At 37.8% G+C, this 21,409-nt stretch overlaps 1 protein-coding gene across 9 annotated transcripts in view; it reads right to left on the reverse strand.

The window, feature by feature from the left end:
• Nucleotides 1–1,663: 1,663 nt before the first annotated feature.
• puf60a (poly-U binding splicing factor a) overlaps nucleotides 1,664–21,409 on the reverse strand; it is a 35,344-nt gene continuing 15,598 nt past the window's right edge. For 5 of the 9 annotated variants that reach the window (XM_016445516.1, XM_016445518.1, XM_016445519.1 and 2 more), the window contains 10 exons: nucleotides 17,627–17,716; nucleotides 17,148–17,216; nucleotides 16,719–16,880; nucleotides 16,541–16,633; nucleotides 16,238–16,451; nucleotides 15,740–15,930; nucleotides 15,394–15,450; nucleotides 7,489–7,600; nucleotides 5,618–5,865; nucleotides 1,664–2,398 (listed from right to left, as the gene is read on the reverse strand). In XM_016445516.1, coding sequence (XP_016301002.1) covers nucleotides 2,099–2,398; nucleotides 5,618–5,865; nucleotides 7,489–7,600; nucleotides 15,394–15,450; nucleotides 15,740–15,930; nucleotides 16,238–16,451; nucleotides 16,541–16,633; nucleotides 16,719–16,880; nucleotides 17,148–17,216; nucleotides 17,627–17,716 — 1,536 coding nt within the window. In that variant the 3' untranslated portion in view covers nucleotides 1,664–2,098. Of the gene's footprint in view, nucleotides 2,399–5,617; nucleotides 5,866–7,488; nucleotides 7,601–15,393; nucleotides 15,451–15,739; nucleotides 15,931–16,237; nucleotides 16,452–16,540; nucleotides 16,634–16,718; nucleotides 16,881–17,147; nucleotides 17,265–17,626; nucleotides 17,717–21,409 lie in introns of those variants that run through there. The other 4 variants (XM_016445517.1, XM_016445523.1, XM_016445522.1 and 1 more) reach the window with 4 other exon arrangements.

The raw sequence follows: 21,409 nt of genomic DNA on the forward strand, positions 1-21,409 counted from the left end.
TAAGACCGCAAGTGTGGGTATTTGGACAAGGCAATTATGTAGTAGTTTGGAATGCACTTGGCAAAGGGAGCGACGTAATTCCTCATTATCTTCAGCTGGGATGTTCCCGTGACAAGCAGCAGTGTGTCTGTCAGCAGATGTTGCTGTTTTAATGGCATAAATGTCTTTTTATTGTTATTAGCACAACTGTTGCAAATAAACATACATTTTATATTTTAAAAAGTTTTTAAATTTGTTTGCGTGTGCAGACCGATCGGTGTATGACATCAAGATACCATACAGACGGTTCCTTATGCTTTCAAAATGCTCTCGAGGTATTTTGATGTCATACACCGATAATATATATATATAGCATATTTTAAAAACTTTTTCCACCACACCTGCTGTATACCCGCAGCAGAAATAAGACAGACTCCAGACAATGCTTTTAGATATGCTTTAATCACGGCCAGGAGGACCTCATACTAATCACAGAGAATCCTAATAACAAAAAGAATACAACGGTTTATATAGCACAGGTGCAAAAATGACATATAGTTACAAATTAGTTTTTTTTATTACATTTAGTCATTTAGCAGACGCTTTTATCCAAAGTGACTTAACCACGGCGAGGCCTGTTCTGAGTGGAACCTGTCCTGTTAAACCGCTGTATGGTCTTGGCCACCGTGCTGCAGCTCAGTTTCAGGGTCTTGGCAATCTTCTTACAGCCTACGCCATCTTTATGTAGAGCAACAATTCTTTTTTGGTCATAAAAACAAAACTGTCAAAACTAGCATTGCAAATACTCTTTGGTACAAACAACATATAAACATATTCCCAACTCAACTACATTTCTAAATCACAGTATTCAGAAAATATGTAAGAGAAAATCACCCTATCACCAAAAAGCCATCACTTAACAGCTCTTTTAAAACTTGTCGAATGTTTTTAAACCCTTTAATGACGCTGGTAATTTATTCTATGCAATTGCACTTGTGTATAAAACAGTATTATTCCCCACCAAACATTTAAATATAATTCCCACCCCTAGTGTCATAGGTATGATTGTCTATTACCATATCAAATTAATTTCCTAAACCAGATGAGGAAAAATTTTGTATGCAATAAAAAAAAAAAAAACGACTTTTCTTTTTCAACTGACAAATAAGCCTAAAACATGAACAGCTTCGAAATTACTCAAACTTATTTTGCGTCTTCTGAAATGTATATTTCATACTTTGTGATCAACTACTGTACCAAGAAAGGCTGCATAATCAGTGCAGTTGTATAATATAACGTTAGTGATGTAGTAGTCTGTAATAAAAAAAACAACTAATCTAAGATTCTCAAGGACATGCAACATGAACTTAAGGTTTATTTGATGTTTGCCATCTGTTTTTCTGCTTTCAGAGTACAAAAGGAAAGTTAACACGTAACCCCTGATAAAACATTCAATGTTTGATTTGAACTCAACATATGCAAATATTACCCTTGACTCATGGATGCATTTGTATCCACTATTTATACCACGTATTTCACTTTACTACACTTTAACCATAATTCCACTGTCCGTTATTCTTCTAAACAGACGACAATGATCACAAAACAACTGCTGTTTAAATGTATTTCACTACAAGCTTCTATACAATTTCATAAAGAGAAAAGACTGAAACAGACACAAGTGTCATATATGAAGACTTTATTGTTCGGACATTTGAAACCAAGAGCATCATAACAGGCTAATGACAATATTTTAAACAATAAGGGGGGGAAAATGACAAAGCAACTGAATCTGAAGAACATCTGACCGATGGAATGGGAAGTAAACAAATGACCCAAAAAAGGAGGGAAGGGGAGGGGGCATCCAGTCGTTCACATTAATGTACAGCAACAATAAAAAAAAATATTCATGAGCGTTTTCCTTGCCTCTGTCCCAAGAAGGGATCATTAATAATATTAAATATCAACATCGATAAAAAATAATTACAAGTTATAAAGAGAAGCCAATACCACTGGGAAGAGTGGCTGGCGGCTGCTTCTGTGTAAGTGAGAAAGAGGAACGGGAGAGATGGAGAGAGATTGGAGAAGGTTATGAAGGGCAGGATGTATTTTTGACAGTCTATGCAGAGAGGTCACTGTTCTCAAACCGTTCCTGATCGTACACCTCAGCGATGACCTTGCGACCTCCGAACCAGCGGTTGTTGAGTGCCTGAATGGCCTTGTTCATCTCTGATGCCGCTGAAAACTCCACAAAGATCTTGACAATGACTTCAGCATCCTCCTCCTCACCCTGCTTCTCCTGATAGATGATCACTCTATTAACAGCTCCAAACTTCCCACATTCCTCCGTTACTTCTCCTTCCAGATCGTCATCTATGTCCTCAGGTCCAACCATGTTCCTGAGCACCATAACCGTAGACTGTGGAAAGAGCATCCAGAAAAGTGTTTCAATGTCACTGCTCTACAACATTCAAAAGTTATTTTTTTTTTAAATAAGTTGTAGCGTCTGCGTAGAATCATGCATGATCTTTGGGTTTTATGGCTTAAGAGACCCTTTTTAGCTTTTAATACTTTTATTCTGAAAGATGAGTATAATTGATCAAAAGACAATGTTTCAAAAGATTTCTAATTCAAGGAACCCTGGGAAAAATGTTTCACCGTTTCCACAAATTAAGCAGCACATCCGGTTTCAATATTGATAATAAATATTTATTGTGCACCAAATCAGCATATTAAAATGATTTCTGAAGGATCATGTGATTCTGAAAACTGGAGTAATGGCTGCTGAAAAATCAGCTGTCATCACAGGAATAAATTACATTTTAAAATAGAAACAGGACTCTACAGTCTGACCAAAATTACCGCATGCGACTGTGAAAAAATATTTAGGAGCACCTGTGTGACTGATCAGGGCAGGTTCGACGGGGGGCTCAGTTAAAACTAATAATAGCATAATGGCGGAACAGACTTTCCAAACAAGTGTATTTGTGTTTGCACTCTGGAGAGCATCAACAGTTTCTATTTACAAAGTTTTTGCACTGCTGAGCAATGTAGGGCTGGGCGATGTGTCAAAAAAATCTTATCGCATAATTTTTTTAAGGCGATTATCGATATCCAATAATATCGTCTACCCAAGCCCCACCCCGCCGAGACAACATTGCCGACATGCACCATAAACACACACCATGTTCAGTTTGGTCTTAATTATTGCCACATTAAAGTTTGGTTTTACTTTTCTTAGTTTGTGCTTAAACTAACAGAAAACATTAGCTTTGCTGTTATGTTGCTAATAATTTCCACTCTGTTCTTATCAAATTTGTGTTTGAAATTAATTTCGTTTTGTGAGGAGAACTGTTGAGGAAAAATAATAGAACCCAATTTTAAGTTCATCATGGTGAAGTTGGACATTCTGGCGGTGATTGTAAGAATGATAAATGCATGTTGGTATCATATAATAATGTCTTGAATAAAATATGCTTAATATATGAATAAAATATATTCTTTTTGGCATTATCGCCTGTGTAGACACATTTCATGATGGTAAGTTTAATTTCCTTGATTATAACAATTGTAGCGTTGTTTTTAAACTTGTAGTCAAAGCTATAACGTAGGCTATTTGATATTTATCATGCACGACTAAAATCATGCAGGGATTAAAAACGAATTTTGAGCAAAAACATTAAGTTTTTTTTTTTTTCCCTTTCTGGGAGCCTAGTTCAGAGGTCTCTTTTGGCCCGTTTTTAACTAAATAAAAATAAACTATTTAATAAACTAACAAAACTTAGTTTTGTTGCAAATGAATTAAGAATTTATAGTGCTATATCTCAGCTTAATTAAAAATAATTATACTGTATGCACTGTTTAAAAAATCTGTAAAAACAGGGCACTATATGTGCGCTGTATGAATAGGCTGTGAAGAATGCGTTTTTTAATTATAACTCATGTTTGTGGTTTTTCATCATTAATACAGTACAGTCTGTTTAAATATTCAGAAACACATGCAGTGCTACTATTTGTCTTTTTTCGGTTTAACTTTTATTAAAATGCAGATCAAAATAGAATAGGCCTATACCCTAAATAAGGATAAATTATATTGGAACGCACCTCCAAAATAATCGCACACAGATTCACGTTTCCATTACAGTAGTCAGCACCGAATAACAGGCAAATAAAATATAAACTGAGGTTACAAAAGTGATTCAGTCAAGATCAGTGAGGGATTTTCTTTTCTTTTGTTCTTTGATTAACATTAATGACTGGCGGCAGCGGCTGCTGTCAATGCACGGATCCAATACACCCTTGTTTTCTTTCTCAACTCTTTACGTTCACTTAAGACATAACCGATGGTATTTATAGGATATTTTGATATAATTCTCTGTGTATTTGTCCATTCGAATGTGTAAGAATGCGAGAAAGAGAGCTCAGTCCAGTGTTCGCGTATATAAGGGGCAGCTTTGTGTGTGTGAGCAGCACAGAAAACAGCGCGCGAGTGCAGAAGCGAGTTCTATTTCGTCTTCTTGCAGTTGAATCTTTTGAAATCGCAATAAATGCGCATAGAGGAATCGAGAAGCAGAATCGAAATTTAATTTTAAAACAAGTAAATCGATTCCTGATTTCCAAAATTGGAATAGCTTTTTGATTCCTAACCCTCCTACTAAATTATTTCATTCTTGCATGCAAAAAGGCCTGTATGATGACTATGGGGCTATGAAATTTTTTTTTTTGCAACTTACTAGGTTTATCATTTGTCATTTTTTTCCGATAATGTCGATAATCGTCTGTTACCTGACTGTTGACATCGACATTGCGATACTTAGGAGACATCGTCGATATACGATAATATTGTCATATCGCCCAGCCCTAGAGCAATGTAGCCAATCACAGATATATCTGTTGATTTCTTGAACGCAATGGCCAATCAGAGGTGTTTAGGTTAGTCAGAATCCACTCAGCACCCAAAACACCAGAATTTCTGTTCAGTGTCGAGCTCTTTAAGCTTGCGAATCCTCTCATTACAACAAAGTGAGTGTGGACACTGTGTAAAAAAAGATATTCATTGCGCAGTGTAGACAACTTCACTAATTATAACAGACGTTTGTGAGATTACGATGAACTGAGATAAGTGACTATCTAGTAGGACAAAGATTCAATGACCCATTCATAAAGTCACTTACACTGTTCCTGAATGATTCAGCTGTTTGAACTAATCGATCACATGAATGATTTAGTAAAAGACAATGACTTGCTGCCACCTACTGGCGGTTTTACTGTAATTTCATTAAAGTATCATTTCAGTTAAATCATTTCATATTTCTATATGCAAAACTTTATATGTAAAACAATTTCATAACATTGTTATTATGAACTTAAATGCATTCATTCCTCCTCTGAGCCTCATTAAACAGTTTTAATTACGCATTTTGAAAAGGTTTAACAAAAAAGGACATTTACAAAAGGTTAGAAAAAATGCCTTTATAAAGGTTAAAAAAAAGACCCTACAAATCACTTTAAGGAGTCAACGCCTCATAATGGTAAGGTTAATTTCTGTCATTGATTAGGAGGTGCTCCTAAATTTTTGACTGTGCTCTTAGGTGTAGAGCCCTGAGAACCCAGGTATTTTACTTAATTGAGAACTAACCTCTTGTTTCCTCAACAGTTTCTGCATGACCATATGTCTGGCGCTGCTGCCAGAGATGCTCATGTGCTCCTGTTCACTGAGCATCTCCTGACCCGTGCTGTCTTGCGCGGATTCTTCCTCTTCTTTTTCCTTCTTCGCCTCTTGTGCTGCAGCCACAGCAGCTGACAGTGACGGCGGAGAGGCCAACACCGGGTTCACAAGGCCCACCTGGGGCACAACAGGGAGCGTGGGCCGCGCTGGTGTCACTCCTGCACAGAAACACAGGAGTCAGTATATTAACTGTGGTCTGACACATGAATTTCTGCTAGACACCTATAAAATCCCTCTCTATGCGAGCGAAATAGGCTTTTTACCAGACTCTACAGCCTTAAAGGTCCCATATTTTACACCTTTCTGGAGTTTTATTTTAGGTTTTGATGTCCTGAAGAATATATATTTGCGGTATAAGTACCAAAAACCATCTCAATATATTTTTACAGCTCCTTTCTCAGGAGCTCTGCTGAGAACAGCCCATTCAAACCAGTGCAGATTCTGCTACATAAGGAGCGTAAAATATCATCTTGTTGTGATGTTGGGTGACAGAACATCGACGTAATACAGCCTCTAATTAGAAATTTGATCGCATATCTGCTGCCACTGCCAGACAAAAAACCGACGACAGCTGTGGTTAAACTCGATAAAAACGAGCATTGATGTTGTCTGGGGGTTTTGGCTAAAGGAGACTGGGACTTGTGGGCGGTGACTGAAGGTGGTGACTGTGTAGTTCTGACGTCAACTTTTTACGGAAGTCACAACGGTTCGTGAAAAATAGCTAGAACTTTAAGCAGGCTAGCACCTAGACCTCAGTTATCATGAAAAAAGCCAGGAAATTTCATTTTGACAATATGGGACCTTTAAGAACTGTTCCCTAACAAAAATCTGAAGCACAGTTTAGGAAAAAGCTGTCATTTAGGGTAACATGTTTCAAACCCATGTTTCTTTATTTTTTACACAAATACAATGATTGGGATGAAGTCAGTCAAGTATTTTTCGAACCACTGATCTACAACGATGCTGTCTTCAGAATTAACAATATGGAAAATTAACATTCAAGTGCTTTACCGATAATCTTCCCCTCCAGTGAGATGCTAACTGTAATGACTGGATCATATTTGTGACCCTGGACCACAAAAGTCTCAAGTCGCATGACTATATTTGTAGCAATAGCCAACAATACATTGTATGGGTCAAAATGGGGAAGGGTCATGGCGAATGTGGAGAATAAAGACAGGGAGGGGAAGAAAGGAGAGAAAAAAGGAAAAAGAGAGAGAGAGAGACAAGGAGAGAAGAGAAAATAAAAGAGAAATCTATTAGTGGACACGTCCCACGACAGGCCACGTAAAACTGAGTACTGTGTAGGACAACAGAAACCTGAGGGAGAGAGAGATTATGCACATTTAAGCTAATGTGGAAATGGGAGATCATGGACAGTGTTTAGAAGTAAAACAGACAGGTCTGAGTACAACCACTTAAAATTAGTGATCTGACCTACACGGTGTAGCCCTAAGTAATGTGTGGGAGGACATGCCTGCCAAATAAGGGCTTTAAAATAAAAATAAGGCATGTGTTTGTAATTATCTTTCAGTCGGACTCCTGTACATGTTCCTAACAATCCTGTTTTCAAAAACAATACATGAAATGCTATCATTCATGCAAATTACACCCAAGTGAAGGGCCCCACTCTTACACAACACAAGTCAACCACATGCAGAACAAAAATACTGAAGACATACAACACGATTAAGGCACACCAGTGAAAACACTTTGTAATAGAGGGCCACAGTAATGACAAAATAGTAATGATGACACAAACCACTTCTGAATGCACCTACCTGTAATGACCCCTGGGGACTGAGCTGCCATGACGGCCTGTGGGAGCTGAGGCAGGTTCAGGCCCGTCCCCGCGGTCATCGCCCCCAGAATAGATGCTCCCGCTACTGCTTCCTGGAAGAACAGAGTGGGACATATAGGAACACCGCCTGGACAGCGCCCGTTAAAAGCACACATAACACCAACAAGAGTGGACAAGCATGTCACGGGACAGGACATGAGACAGACAGACCTTCGCACACAGACAAGCCTTGGGCCAGCTGCATAAAAATGGGAAGTTTGAGCTTATGGGCTATTGACCGTTTAACTGTTAACCAAATATAAGAATTTTGACCAATTAATACATTCAGTTAAACAATGTAAACGTTTTTTTTTTCTTAAGTTTGCGACATGGTTAAAGAAAAATATTATATACATATGTTACCTCAAGTTAAGCAAGTACCTGGCTCCACTTTCACTTAATTAAAGGAATAGTTCACCCAAAAATTAAAATGTTATGTTTATCTGCTTACCCCCAGGGCATCCAAGATGTAGGTGACTTCCAACATCCGGCGCGTGACGTGTGTACGTGCTCTGGCATAGTAGACATAGATAAATATAAGTAGATTCCCGCGGCCCATAGAAACAGTCACTAATGAGGCATCTACGTATATATATATCTATGTCTACTAGGGCTGTCAAAAAAAAATTCGAATTTTCATCGAATTTAAAATAAAAATCCACATTCGAATGCAAAAACGTTGCATTCGAATTTTAAGTGTGCCCCAGGCAGCCTTTTATCAGTGGCGCATGAAATGCGACGACAATGTAATGTTTTTGTTAGCCTATCCAGTTGAAGCCACTAGATGAGGCGCTGCTACGTTGTTCATTCAAAATACTGCAGAAAAAGAGAACAATCAAAATTTGAATTTAGTTTTTCAGCCATTTTGACAGCCCTAATGTCTACTATGCCAGAGCACGTACATTCATCACGTGCCGGATGTTGGACATTACGGTGTATAAGAGGTAAAAAATGATATAAATCTGTTCAGTTTCTTGCACAGAGCGATCGTTTCGTATCTTTACACATCAATGTATCGTCATGAGCCACAGGGTTTAATTTGGTTTTGTTTGTGTATGTTTTTTTTACTCTCAAAGCCGTGATTCCCATCCACTTCCATTATATGACTGACAGACTGCAACGGTTTGAGTTAAAAATCTTCGTTTGTGTTTTACTGAAGAAACAAAGTCACCTACATCTTGGATGCCCTGGGGGTAGGCAGATAAACATCAAATTTTCATTTTTGGGTGAACTATCCCTTTAACTGAAGTAGTAAATGAAACCATGGGAAGTGGCAGTATTGGATATGGTTATCAAAGAGTGCATCCAGGAGTTATTCAAATTTTGAACGGACTTTAGCCTAAAAAGCATGCAAAGAGCACTCCCCTTATCACTAAAATGCTGTCACTCATCTTAGTTTATCGTGATCTCACAAAGTTCCATTATATTCGGGGGTACACAAGTATTTCAGCCTGGTTCGCATATGAGAACCTGGAGATTTTGTTTGGTCCTCACACAGCGGCACATGGTGTGACCCATCAAATATAACTATAACAAAATAAATTAATAATAGTGATAATATTATTGCACTTTTAGTTTTTTAAAATAAAATAAACTAAATAATAAAGTGTGATAATACTATTTTATTTTAAAATAAAAAGGGAGTATTAAAGGGTTAGTTCACCCAAAAATGAAAATAAGGCTGTTTTTTACTCACCCCCGAGGCATCCTAGGTGTATACGACTTTCTTCTTTCAGACGAATCCAGTCGGAGTTATATTAAAAATCGTCTTTGATCTTTCAAGCTCTATCGTTGCACTCAGCGGGTGTTACAGTGCTTCGGTTTTATTTCTTCGGTGAAATAAAAAGCACCTTTCCATAAAAAAAAGTGTCTCACACGGCTCCGGGGGGTGAACAAAGGCCTCCTGTAGTGAATCGATATACAAATACAATTATTTTATAGTAAACTTAAAAATAAAATACTAATATTTTTATTATTATTTTAATTTGAACCTTAATTATTATTTTTTATTTAAATTTTTAATTTTCATATTTGAATTTTTAATTTTCAAACTTAAAATCAGCAAGCTTTTATTTTGGCGGGTTGCCGGCAAGTAAGCTGCTGATTGCAGAGCATCAGTGAATGAAATGTCACAGTTTTGCATTGTGCTTTGAAAACGTTAGCCTAGATTTATGCTTTCAGTTTGAATAGAAATCTTATACAGTACAGTTTGTCGATCTAAAATGGTAATTGTGCATTAACAGCTGTCAACCATGGCTGCTTTCCCAAAAGCATCATAAACCTAAATTGATCGTATTAAGTCATCTTAATCTGTTCATTTACGTGAAAAATATTTAGTGTAAGGTTTTGTTTACATACTATATGTATGTGTACTGTGAATATTTATTATGTATATATAAATACACACACATACAGTATATATTATGAAAATATTTACATGTATATACATTTATATTCTTATATTTCATATTATAAATAAAAACAGGGCTCCAGACTGCGACCATTGTTTCTGCCTGTGCGACTAAATTTTGTGCGCGGTCGCACTGGCACGACCACCGCATTGTTCAACTCATAAGCGCTGTCATTTCTGTTGCATATGAGAAACAACAAATGGCAAACGAAACTGAAAGCATAACGTAACCGCGCTACTCGTTTGAACTGCGCAGTGCTTGGGGAGTAGAGCATGGTTTATACTCGCCGCGTCAGCACAAGCGCGCAGCAAAAATGACGTGAATATTGAGGAAACGAAGGATGGTTTTCAAGCTAAAGTAGAAGACCGCTTCTTAAACCAGAGAAGGTGAACATGTTTATTTTCTTGTGGGGGGGAAAAAAACATGCAAGCACTGTCACTGACAGTGCCGGATTTACGCATAGGCATTCTAGGCACGTGCCTATGCTTGCTCGTCCAGGGGGGGCCCAAACACAATGAAGAGATATATCATATTTTTGTTATAGGCTACTATGGGATATCTACAACAGTAAAAGAACCAAAACCCCCAGAAATCATGCTTTCTTTCTTTTGCTTTGTTCTGTTCTCTCACTCACAGTACAGACACGCACTCGCGCACACACGCGGAGACACGAACAGAAACTTGTTGTCAGAGCTGCGGCTGCCCTGCGAATTTATCAATAAAAGATCACCTGTTCTTAAAACTTATAGCCATGATGAAATAAAGGCTTTTTAAAACTTTTTGAATAAGATTCGAGTGCCTTGGACTACTATTATTCTTATCAATAAAATAGTTTCACATTTTTCGGTAGCGAGGTTCTTGAAGCAGCTTAACTTAAAGATTCGCTATTAGTAGACGCTGCTGCTGAATACTGCTGAGAGACGCACAGACACAAGTATTCACACGCACTTAAAGGGATAGTTCACCCAAAAATTAAAATTCTGTCATTAATTACTCACCATCATGTCGTTCTAAACCCGTAAGACCTCCGTTCATCTTCGGAACACAAATTTAAATATTTTTGATGGAATCTGAGAGCTCTCTGACCCTCCCATAGACAGCAAGGGTACTACCCTGATCAACGTCCAGAAACGTAGCAAGGAGATCGGTAAAATAATCCATGTGACATCAGGGGTTCAACCGTAATATTACGAAGCTACGAGAATACTTTGTGCGCAAAAGAAAAAAAAAAGACGACTTTATTCAACAATTCGTCTCCTCCGCGTCACCCTAGCACCATTTTGGAGAATATCCACTGAACGCAAACAGTGTATGCTATTCTGTGTCAGCTGCGCCACGCAGATACGTTTTCTACGTTGTTTGTGCTTTGATTTGAACGAAAACTCTCAGATTCCATCAAAAATACCTTAATTTGTGTTCCAAAGAAACTGAGGTCTTACGGGTTTGGAACAACATGAGGGTGAGTAATTAATGACAGAATTTTCATTTTTTTGGTGAACTAACCCTTTAATCTCTCTCTCCCTATCTCTCTTTCGCTCCCTCTCTAATAACTGCGTTAGACTGCATTAATAACTGCGTTAGCCTGCATATCAATGGCTCAAGCCTCTGTTTGGAATGCCTTCTGGAATTTGCAATGGAAGGTTTGGGATGAGGTGTGTAAAAAATTTGTTAGTTCAACACACACGAGATTTCAGGACAGAAACATGTCAAATGTCTTGAAACAAATCATCTGAACAATTGATGTGTGATTGTGACTCCAGGCCGTTAAAATTATTAGAGAAATAATGCACTCCCGAAGTGGTTATGTGGCCACGTCGCCACGCCTATTAATGGAATTAATGGTTTTTCTCAGTTCTCAAACAAATTAAGAACTACATTCGATTTTTATTGACTGAACGCAAGCGCTTTTTGCGATAGAAAACACTGTAACGGTTTCCACTGATTAAGAAATATTTTTGTTTGGTTTTGCTTGGGTGGTAATATTAGGCCTATTATATTAATAATATGCCTATGTCATGAAAAGAGGTAAATCCGGCCCTGGTCACCAACAGCAAGTTTAGTTTTACTTTTCTGTTTGTTCTCATTTTGAAAAGCTTGTTATCTTTGCTGTTTACCTCACATTATGCTATGGAAGCTCTCTTTATTTATTTTATTTGATTCCACAGTGTTTGCTAAACATTCTGTAATTTATTAGTCGGTATACAGCATGTGGTGTATGCCATGCCTCATCTTATTCGTTTTTGTTAATAAACGTTTTGTAAGCTAGTTTGTCATTGTATCTTACTGTTTTATTGTTGTGCTTTTTATTAAGAATAACAAAGAATCATCTTTGAATTCATCAAAAAGTCAAATATGTATAGATGTAAGCAAATCAGACAATTATCTTTTCTTGTAAAACGTGACAACAAGATCGCGAATTCGAAAGTGAAAGCATCCGAAGACTGGCTTATAACATAGCAAAAGAGGGACTCCCTTTCACAAAATTCAAATCACAAATACTGAAGAAAAAGAACAGGTTGTAGCAAAAAAAATTGCGACCAAATCATGTGCTCATGCAACCAACTGAGAAAGTTAGTCACAAAAGAGCGACCAATAGGAAGAATGAGTCTGGAGCCCTGTAAATATATTTAATATCTCACATAACATTTTTCTTAAATATATACATGCATGTGTTTGTATTTATATATACATAATAAATATACACAGTATACACACATATATTATGTAAACAAAATATTTTATTTTGGATGCGATTAATCGCTTGACAACACTAATATTTATATAATATTTTTAATGGGTCACAGACAAGCATCCATTCTATTTTTTATTTAATACTAATTTAATATTCTAATCTTAATATTAAATATCTTAATAGCGGTTGTCAGTTGAGAAAATTTACCAAAGTGCATCCCTTATTGAGAAAATTGATTTTTTTTAATATTAAGCAATAAAATATCTGTAGTATACTGTCTCTGAGCGTACTGTTTAATTTCTTCACAGCAGAAAAGATTATACTCAACATGGGTTCTTGTGCTATATGCTCAGCTGTCCCTTAACCATTTGTGCATACAAATTATATGGCAAAACATTTTTAAAAAATTGATTTCTGAAGCAAAGTTGGATTTTGTTCATTAGTCTATACAGAAAACCTAGAAGGCTTCAAACTCTAAAGAGTGTTAATAGACGAAAATCAGCAAACTACACCAATACAAGTTAGGCCTTTTAAGCAAAATAAAACCCTAAATTTGATATAAATTTAAACTTTATATTCATCAAAGAATCCTGAAAAGAATGTATCATTGTTTAAACAAAAATATTAAGCAGCTGTTTTCAACATTGATAATATTTGGTTTATAATTAATAATTGATTTCTGAAGGATCATGTGACAATGAAGACTAAAGTAACGGCTGCTAAAAATTCAGCATTGCCAAGACACAGAAATTAATTTGATTTTAAAATAGATTAAGAGAAAAAAGATTTTAAATTAGGAATGCACCGAATGTTCGGCAACCGAAATTGTTAATTGAATAAACGAAAAGACCAAATAAATTGTACCGAACAATGACGTGACGCGATCAAATAGAGGTGTGCACTAATGCAGCTAACATATCGGCAGTGTGAAAGCATTTAAAAGTGTCTGAGAAAGACGCAAAAATCATTACAAGCACCAACAGCGAGAGACTTGTTTAGGGCTGCATTGCATGTCTTCCATGAGAAGAGGAAGAGTGGTTGTTGCTGGTTACTGTATGATGATTGAAACCACGAAATGGCCTTAACCAACTAGTAAATAAACTGCAGAACATTGTTTTCTAATACACACATGAATTGCATGTATTCTGACAGTGCTGCACGAGCTCGCGGCTATATCTGCTTGTTAGCCAGGGTTCAAAGTCTAAATCTACACTGAAACTCGTCAGCTGCTCAGTAACATTTTTATGCATTTCTAAAATAAAATAAGAAAAGACAATAATAATAATTACAACAGCTCTATTAATACATTATAACACTCACAGTGTTCAAATTGGGATCTGTAAAATCTCTAATGTTTTAAAAGAATTCTCTTTTGCTCAGCAAGGCTGCATTTATTTTTACAGTAAAAAATACATAACTGATTCAAGAAAGGGGTCTCAATAATGGGCAAAAAATTACATTTTACTAACTTATTAATTTTAAGTTAAATTGTGCTTTGTTGGTATAATGTCTGCTAGAATGTTAAAAAATGTTCAGTGTTAACGAAGTAAATATTTTTAAATTGTTTTGTTACTGATTTTTTCTATGAAAAGCTAGACAAAACAGTAAAAAGCACATATTGGCTATTTAATTTATGCAATGGTGAAAAAAAAGGCAAAATATACGGGAGGGAAAAAAAATAAAAGAAGCAAAAAAAACGTGTTTGGTATTCGGCCTTTGACCCAGTGTTTCATTTTGTTCAGCTTTGGCCAAGAATTTTCATTTCAGTGCATCCCTATTTTAAATAGCAAATTTTAGATTACAAATTATATTATATAATATATAAAAATTATATTATATAAATAAATTATTATAAAGTATTTATGATCACCAAGGCTGCATGCATGTTAAAATCTTACAAAAACCTTTGAACAGTAATGTATGCATTAAAAAAACAGCCAAAAAGCTAACAGCTAAAAGAAATGGAGAGCTGCTTGACAAACACATCAGTCAAGTGTCCACTCTGATAGTGTTTGCGCATCTAAACATTCAGGCATTTCATGCAACTAGGCCCAAGACCTGATATAAAGGTCAAGAACATATGACAAAACAAGCTAAACGTATCATTAGAAATCTTTATAAATGATTAACTATACATTAATTTAGACACCGCTGCATAAGTTATAAAATTATGCGTTTATCTGCTTAACATATAATTTAAACTATGTATTACAAGCATGAGAAAACACAGGACAATTACATCACTGATCATACAAATTTACAATATATATTTAGTAGCATATAATATGGCAATTTTAGCATGATCTATGCTGTAGCATAGATTCAATAAAATTCACTAAAATAGAAGTAAACCACAATAGAAAATGCCAAAAAGGTATCTCGGAATTAAAATAGTAAAGGCACACCCATTAACAAAGAACTATCATGAAAAGCCTTAAGTTTAAGCGGACATCCAGATTTATATATTCATAATTTTGTGGGCCAAAACCCAAATTACAGATATGAGGCATAATGTAGCTGAAAAATGTTGTCAGAGGTGCTACTTAAAGTCACCTGCAACTAAAACTGCTCAGCTTTCAAATATATGGCCAGTCTAGTAAACATTCTCTACCTAGCACACTTTAGAGCAATGAGCATCACTGTAACTGGGAAGTCCTGAAGACAAGACTCTCCCCACACTCATATTCTACACAAAACAAAAAGGCACCAGCGTGCTTTGAACAGAATTTCCTGAAGGATTTACCAGACAGTTGAGGAAGTCTTCTGTCCGATTCTCCGGCTGGGACAGATTCCATGCCATCTGTTTTTGGAGTTTACACGCTATGTTATCTTTCTGCATGTAAAAGCTCTGTCTCAAAAATGCTGTGTCATAACTGAGTCTTCATGCCAGTCAATGCCTAAGCTGACTCAAGCCCTCACATACAGCACCAAGTGTCTGCTCTAGCCTGCTAAGCGAATTAAAAATCACGCTGCCTTACTTTACAAAGGAAGGCTTTTAAATGCCAAAGGAAGCAGCTGCTCACACACACACACACACACTCTCTCTCTCCCTGACTAACAATAGATAATCAAGGTGTGTAAATGCTCACCTGTGCTGTGATTTTGGCGGTGGCGGCCGCAGCCGCTACGGCAGCAGCGGGAGGAAGGCCGCCCGGCGTCGCTGGCGTCAGAAGGGGCATGGGGGGTGTGACTGCTTTGCCCACTCGCAGGTACTGGCCGCCCAAGTCGAAAAGGTTCATGGAGGACACGGCATCCTGTGCAGACTGGGCCTTATCATATTCTACAGGGGAAACAAGAAGGACTAAGACTCAACAGCTTCTAAGAAGACTCAGCATTAATCTACCAGAGCTCTGAGACAGTTACTGTGTAATTACCAGTGGGCACTTATGGCACAAAAGTCCGTAACAGAGCCTAAGAAAACAACGACAACAGAAATAAAAACTTACTATGAAAGCATGTGAGGAACCTGCCCCCACCCTTCTCTATCCCCTGTGAGACATGTAGAGAACAGCATTCTACCATGACTGACTGCTCTCAGTCAGATACATTTATATGCAACCGAATGGGTGTAGCAGCTGCCCGCTTACCTATGAAGCCATAGCCTTTGTGCTTTCCCGTCGTGGGGTCCCGCGCCAGGGTGCATGACTTGATTCTTCCGAAAGCCTCAAACACACTCTTGATGTCGTCATCTGACAAATCGGGATGCACGGATGCCACGTAAATCCGGTTGAAGGCGCGCGCTTCTTCGGCTAGCTGGTCTATGATGGGTTGAGCCTGACCAATGTTGCTTGGTCGCCCCACCTACAAGTGTTGAAATAAGAGATCAGACATTATTGAATATGAAAGATTTAGAAAAACAAATATCACAAGTACACTTACAAAGTACTCACTTTAATGTTTCTACCGCCCAACATAACAGAGTTCATCTGTTCTAAAGCGAGCTGTGCTGCTTCTGGTACTTCATATTCTACAAATGCAAAAACCTGCAGAAAGAGTAGCTTAATGTAAGTTAAAAAACAAAGAAAGAAAAACACAAAATGGTAAAAAAAAAAAAAAAGACCTTCTGACCTTGTGTTTTAATGTAACAGAGTCCCAGGACATGTCAATGCTCTTAATGGGACCAAAAGGGGCAAAGGCCTGTCTGATGGTGTCTTCTCCTAGCTCGTAGTAAATGGACCCAACATAAACACGGCACATTATGGCTAGTGCCCGTTGCCTCTGTGCTGCAACCTGCAATGGGCAATTCAGTTGATCAGATGGGGCCATGCCAGGCATATATTCATCATCCATAGCGTTCATCATTCATAGGCTTGTTCCAGTGATTGAGGATAGAACCAGCAGACAATAAACATGCTGGCACCGAAGACATAGCACTGGCTTTTCTTTACCTCCTCCCCATTACAGACATGTGTACTGAACAAACACATGTATGCCAATAAAAGGAGGGAAGTCAATGAAGGTTAATGAGATTATTGGAAGAAACTGTGTTGGACTTACAGACTGTAGTGGTGAGAGGGGATCTCCAAAGCCCATCGTCAATGAGGCCATCTGAAGGGAATTAGGGAGCTGTCAGGAAAAATAAACCAACTTGGTAAGCCTATCACTGTTGTGCAGCTTTTTTGTACCACGGTTGGAAGTTGTCAGATGAGGGTAGAAAGGGTCATTGAGACAACATATTACTCATTATGACACATAATTACAATCATGAATAGATTGTGTATACACTAATAACACTGTGGTGTTTTTTTTTTTTTTCAACAATCACTTTCTAACTAAATCTTTCCCTCATAACTATAAAATAAATGTTAAAATAGCTTCACTATATTTTTTCAGAAGTCTGAAAAAAACAAAAAAAGCAATGTACAGTTACAGAACTACTATGTAATTGGGCTTAGCTGTGAGTGACATCAGCATATATTCGGCATAATAAAAGTTTAATAATACTGTATCTATCCCATGTTCTTGTGCAGTTTTACCTGTAGGTTGCTAAGCTGTTGCTGCTGATGTGCGAGGGTCTGCTTGACCAGGACGCTCTTGATGCTTTGTTCCATGGCATACTTCTTTGCCTACAATTGAGAGCACATAACACTAAATGAATACCCTCTAAAATACCTTCCCTTACCATCTGGCGCTACGGACCCAGTGGTCCCTGGCCTCTACAACCATCCTCTTCCATGCTTGCTGCTCGAAATTGGGCCGCAACCCTACGCTTCTCATATCCCTTCTCACTGCATCAGCCCATCGGTTTCTAGGCCTTCCCCTTGGCCTAGTACCGAAAGGCTATGCCCCGAATACTCTCTGTGCCAGTCGTTCCTCTCCCATCCTTCGAAGGTGCCCATGCCATCGGAGATGCTGAAGTCTAACAAATGTTGATAGTGATGCCTCCTGATACAGTGCTCTCAGCTCCTCTTTCCTTCTCATCTTCCACTGTCCACCCTCATTCACAGGTCCAAATATTCTCCTTAGTACTTTCCGCTCGAACATATCCAACATGTCTGCGGACTTTTGTGTAAGGACCCAGGTCTCACTCCCATATGAGACTACAGGTCTAATAAGGGAGTTTGGTGGACCATGAGAGACTACGGCTTTTAAAAAGGCTACTGAGGGCAAAGTAGCTCCTATTCCCAGCAGTTATTCTTCTCTTGAGCACTCAGAGCACTCAGCACTAACAGAGGACCCCAGATACACAAAGTTCTGTACTACCTCATATTCATGTTCACCCTGTTCACCCGCTCTCCTTCCTTCCGGGTGTCTGGTAGTTTTCATCACTTTTGTTTTATCAACATTGACTTTCAACCCTCTTGGTGACACTTGGTGACACTCTTCTTCTTTCCTTCCCAATGCTATAGCCACATCCCTTTCTGTCCTACCCACCACATCCAGGTACCTCTTCGGATATCCAGGCCAGCCATCTGAACAACCTTCTGCAATACAATATTAAAGAGTAAAGGTGCGACCCACTAAAATAACAACTTCAAACCAACTCAGCAGGACCACAAATAGCCAGATCTTGACCAGATCTTGAGATACTTGACTTTAAAGAAACACTCCACTATTTTTGAAAATAGGCTCATTTTTCAACTCCCCTAGAGCAATGATATTACGCAGCGCCTGAAAATAGTCCCCAGCTAGGTAACTTCCAATGTGACCGGCACTAAGTTTGTGTAGTTGGTTATGCTGACGGTAGTTAGCCTATTTTCAGGCGCTGCGTAATATCATTGCGCCTGCTGCACCCATGGTACGGCAGCAAAGTTCCTTGATTATTACGCCAGAATGAGAGTATAGCTCCTAGCCATATCGGCCTAGAAAATCGCAACTTTTCATTTTCCTTCGGTCTTAGTACACGATGTAACTACAGAAGAGTCAAGTTTTAAATAGGAAAAATATAGCAACTCTTTGGTCATTTTTGAGCGAGATGCTAACGGTCTAATCAGATTCAATGATCTATGCTAAGCTACAGCTAAAAGTGCTACCGCCAGACCCAGAGATCGGCTGAATGGATTTGAAAATGGTAAAACTCAACTGTTTAACTCTAGCGGAGTTGGAAAATGAACCTATTTTCAAAAATAGTGGAGTGTTCCTTTAACATATGTCCGCGTGTCCGGGACAAGTGGATTTTTTGAAGAGGGCAAGTGAAAGAGAATTTCTCCTCGTTTTCCCAAACATCAGCTCGATTGCAAATGACATTGATTTTATACAACAGCTCATTTAACAAGTAGTTAAAGAAATGTATATTTTAGAAAATACTAACCGATAAGAATAGTTCAAATAAAAGATCACAGCAGAACAGCCGTGCATCTCCAAGCAATCCACAGCGACGTTTTGTTACCGATTTAGCGTTTTTGAACAAATTGAGTGAGTCAACAGTTCAGTGATTTGCTTGTCTTTTGCGTCATTCTTGAATGAATCAGTCATTTTAATGAATTGGTTGAATAAATTACTCAATTACTTACTCATTAAAAGAGTCTTCACCAGCTGCCACCCACTGGCGGTTTATTTTTATGTATCATTGCATTTTCACCAACACTTTATATTTGTATATTCAAAAAAATGTAAAAACATTACCGTATTGGCCCGAATATAAGACGACCCTGATTATAAGACGTCCCCCCTTTTTCCAGATGTACCTTTTGGAAAAAGGCTTTTTAAAAACTATCCATCTAATAGAAGGATTAAACCACGCCCACCTAGCTCGACAGCAGTGTCAGCAGCAGCAATCCACCTGTCACTCAAGCGGCCACGCCCTTAATTATGCAGAACTTTAAGGCTTAATATAATTTAAACGGATGAGTTATTAAAAAATTCACCCCCCTCACAGTTGTCATGAAGGGCAAAATTAGCTATATAGACCAAAATATTTTGTTTGAACCAGGCTGTAAACATGTTTTTTTCTGCTTTAAATTTGGGCATTTTAACATGGGGAGTCTATGGGATTGTCTCCCTTTTGCAGCCAGCCTCTAGCGGCCAGTTGATGAATTACAGTTTAAGTCACTTCCTTGTTGGCTTCAGGAGAGCGAGCGGGAGGGAGGTTGCCGCTTGATTACATTACCTATTTCATGGCACACTCGTTTTATGCGTATTTGGCGCCACCTATTGTTGTGGGTGTATTATTGACATGTCAAAGTCTAGACCCTGAATATAAGACGACCGTGTTTTTTCAGATGTATTTCCAAGAAAAAAACATCGTCTTATATTCGGGTCAATACGGTAGTATCACCATTATTTATGCAGTAATTCTGCAATGTAAATGCATTCAGGTCACCTCTGAGCTTCATTCAGTCTGTGTAAACGCATCTAAATGCCACTTCCTCTTGATATTGATTGGTAACAGCTAGGGATGGGTATCGTTTACATTTCATCGATACTGATACCGCTTATCGATACCGGTACTTATCGATACTGTTATCGATACTATTTGGTGCAAAAAGATATGAAGTGAAAAGTTGTTGAAAATTTCAAGTTATTTTATTACTCCTGAACTTTAGTAACTGTATTAAAGTTCTTCAGTCAAGAGGAGTGAGTTATTTTTCTCTTTGCGTTTTTTTTTATTAAGATTAAAGGAATAGTTAACCCAAAAATGAAAATTGTGTCATAATTTACTCACTCTCAAGTTGTTTTAAACCTGAACGGGTTTCTTTCTTCTGTTGAACATAAAACGTTATTTTGAAGAATGTGGGAAACTAAACAGTTGCTGGTCCCCAGTGACTTTCATATATTTTTTTCCTACTATTAAAGTCAGTGGGGACCAGCAACTGTTTGGTTACCCACATTCTTCAAAATATCTTCTTTTGTGTTCAGCACAAGACTAAATAAAAATTAATACATGTTTGGTACAACATGACTGAGTAAATAATGACAATTAATGACAAGCGGCAGCATGTTTAGTAGCCGCTTTAAGAGTGGCACGCATCTGTTTTTCTCTCAACTGTTTCATTTCACTTTGGACATCAACGCGATGAGTGAACAACAATATGAAAGCGGCTTCACGAGACTAATGATGAGCAAATATACAACAGAGAGAGAAGTAAATTTAGCGTTTTTATTTCCAGCATGCGCTCATTCATGGCTGTATTATTTAATTAATGCAAAGTTACGTCTTTATTGGGAGAGGACTTGATGGATTATTTTAGCCTACTTGACTCCGCCTTCATGAGACGATGAGCATATTATTATTTTACGTGACTCTGTGAGTTCGTCTCTATTTCTTCGAGCCAAGCTGCATAAACTGCATATCAGGCATTTATGTAATACATCTCATT

This window comes from Sinocyclocheilus anshuiensis, unplaced genomic scaffold (genome assembly GCF_001515605.1).
Source record: "Sinocyclocheilus anshuiensis isolate Anshui unplaced genomic scaffold, SAMN03320099.WGS_v1.1 scaffold155, whole genome shotgun sequence".
NCBI classification, from domain to species: Eukaryota; Metazoa; Chordata; class Actinopteri; order Cypriniformes; family Cyprinidae; genus Sinocyclocheilus; species Sinocyclocheilus anshuiensis.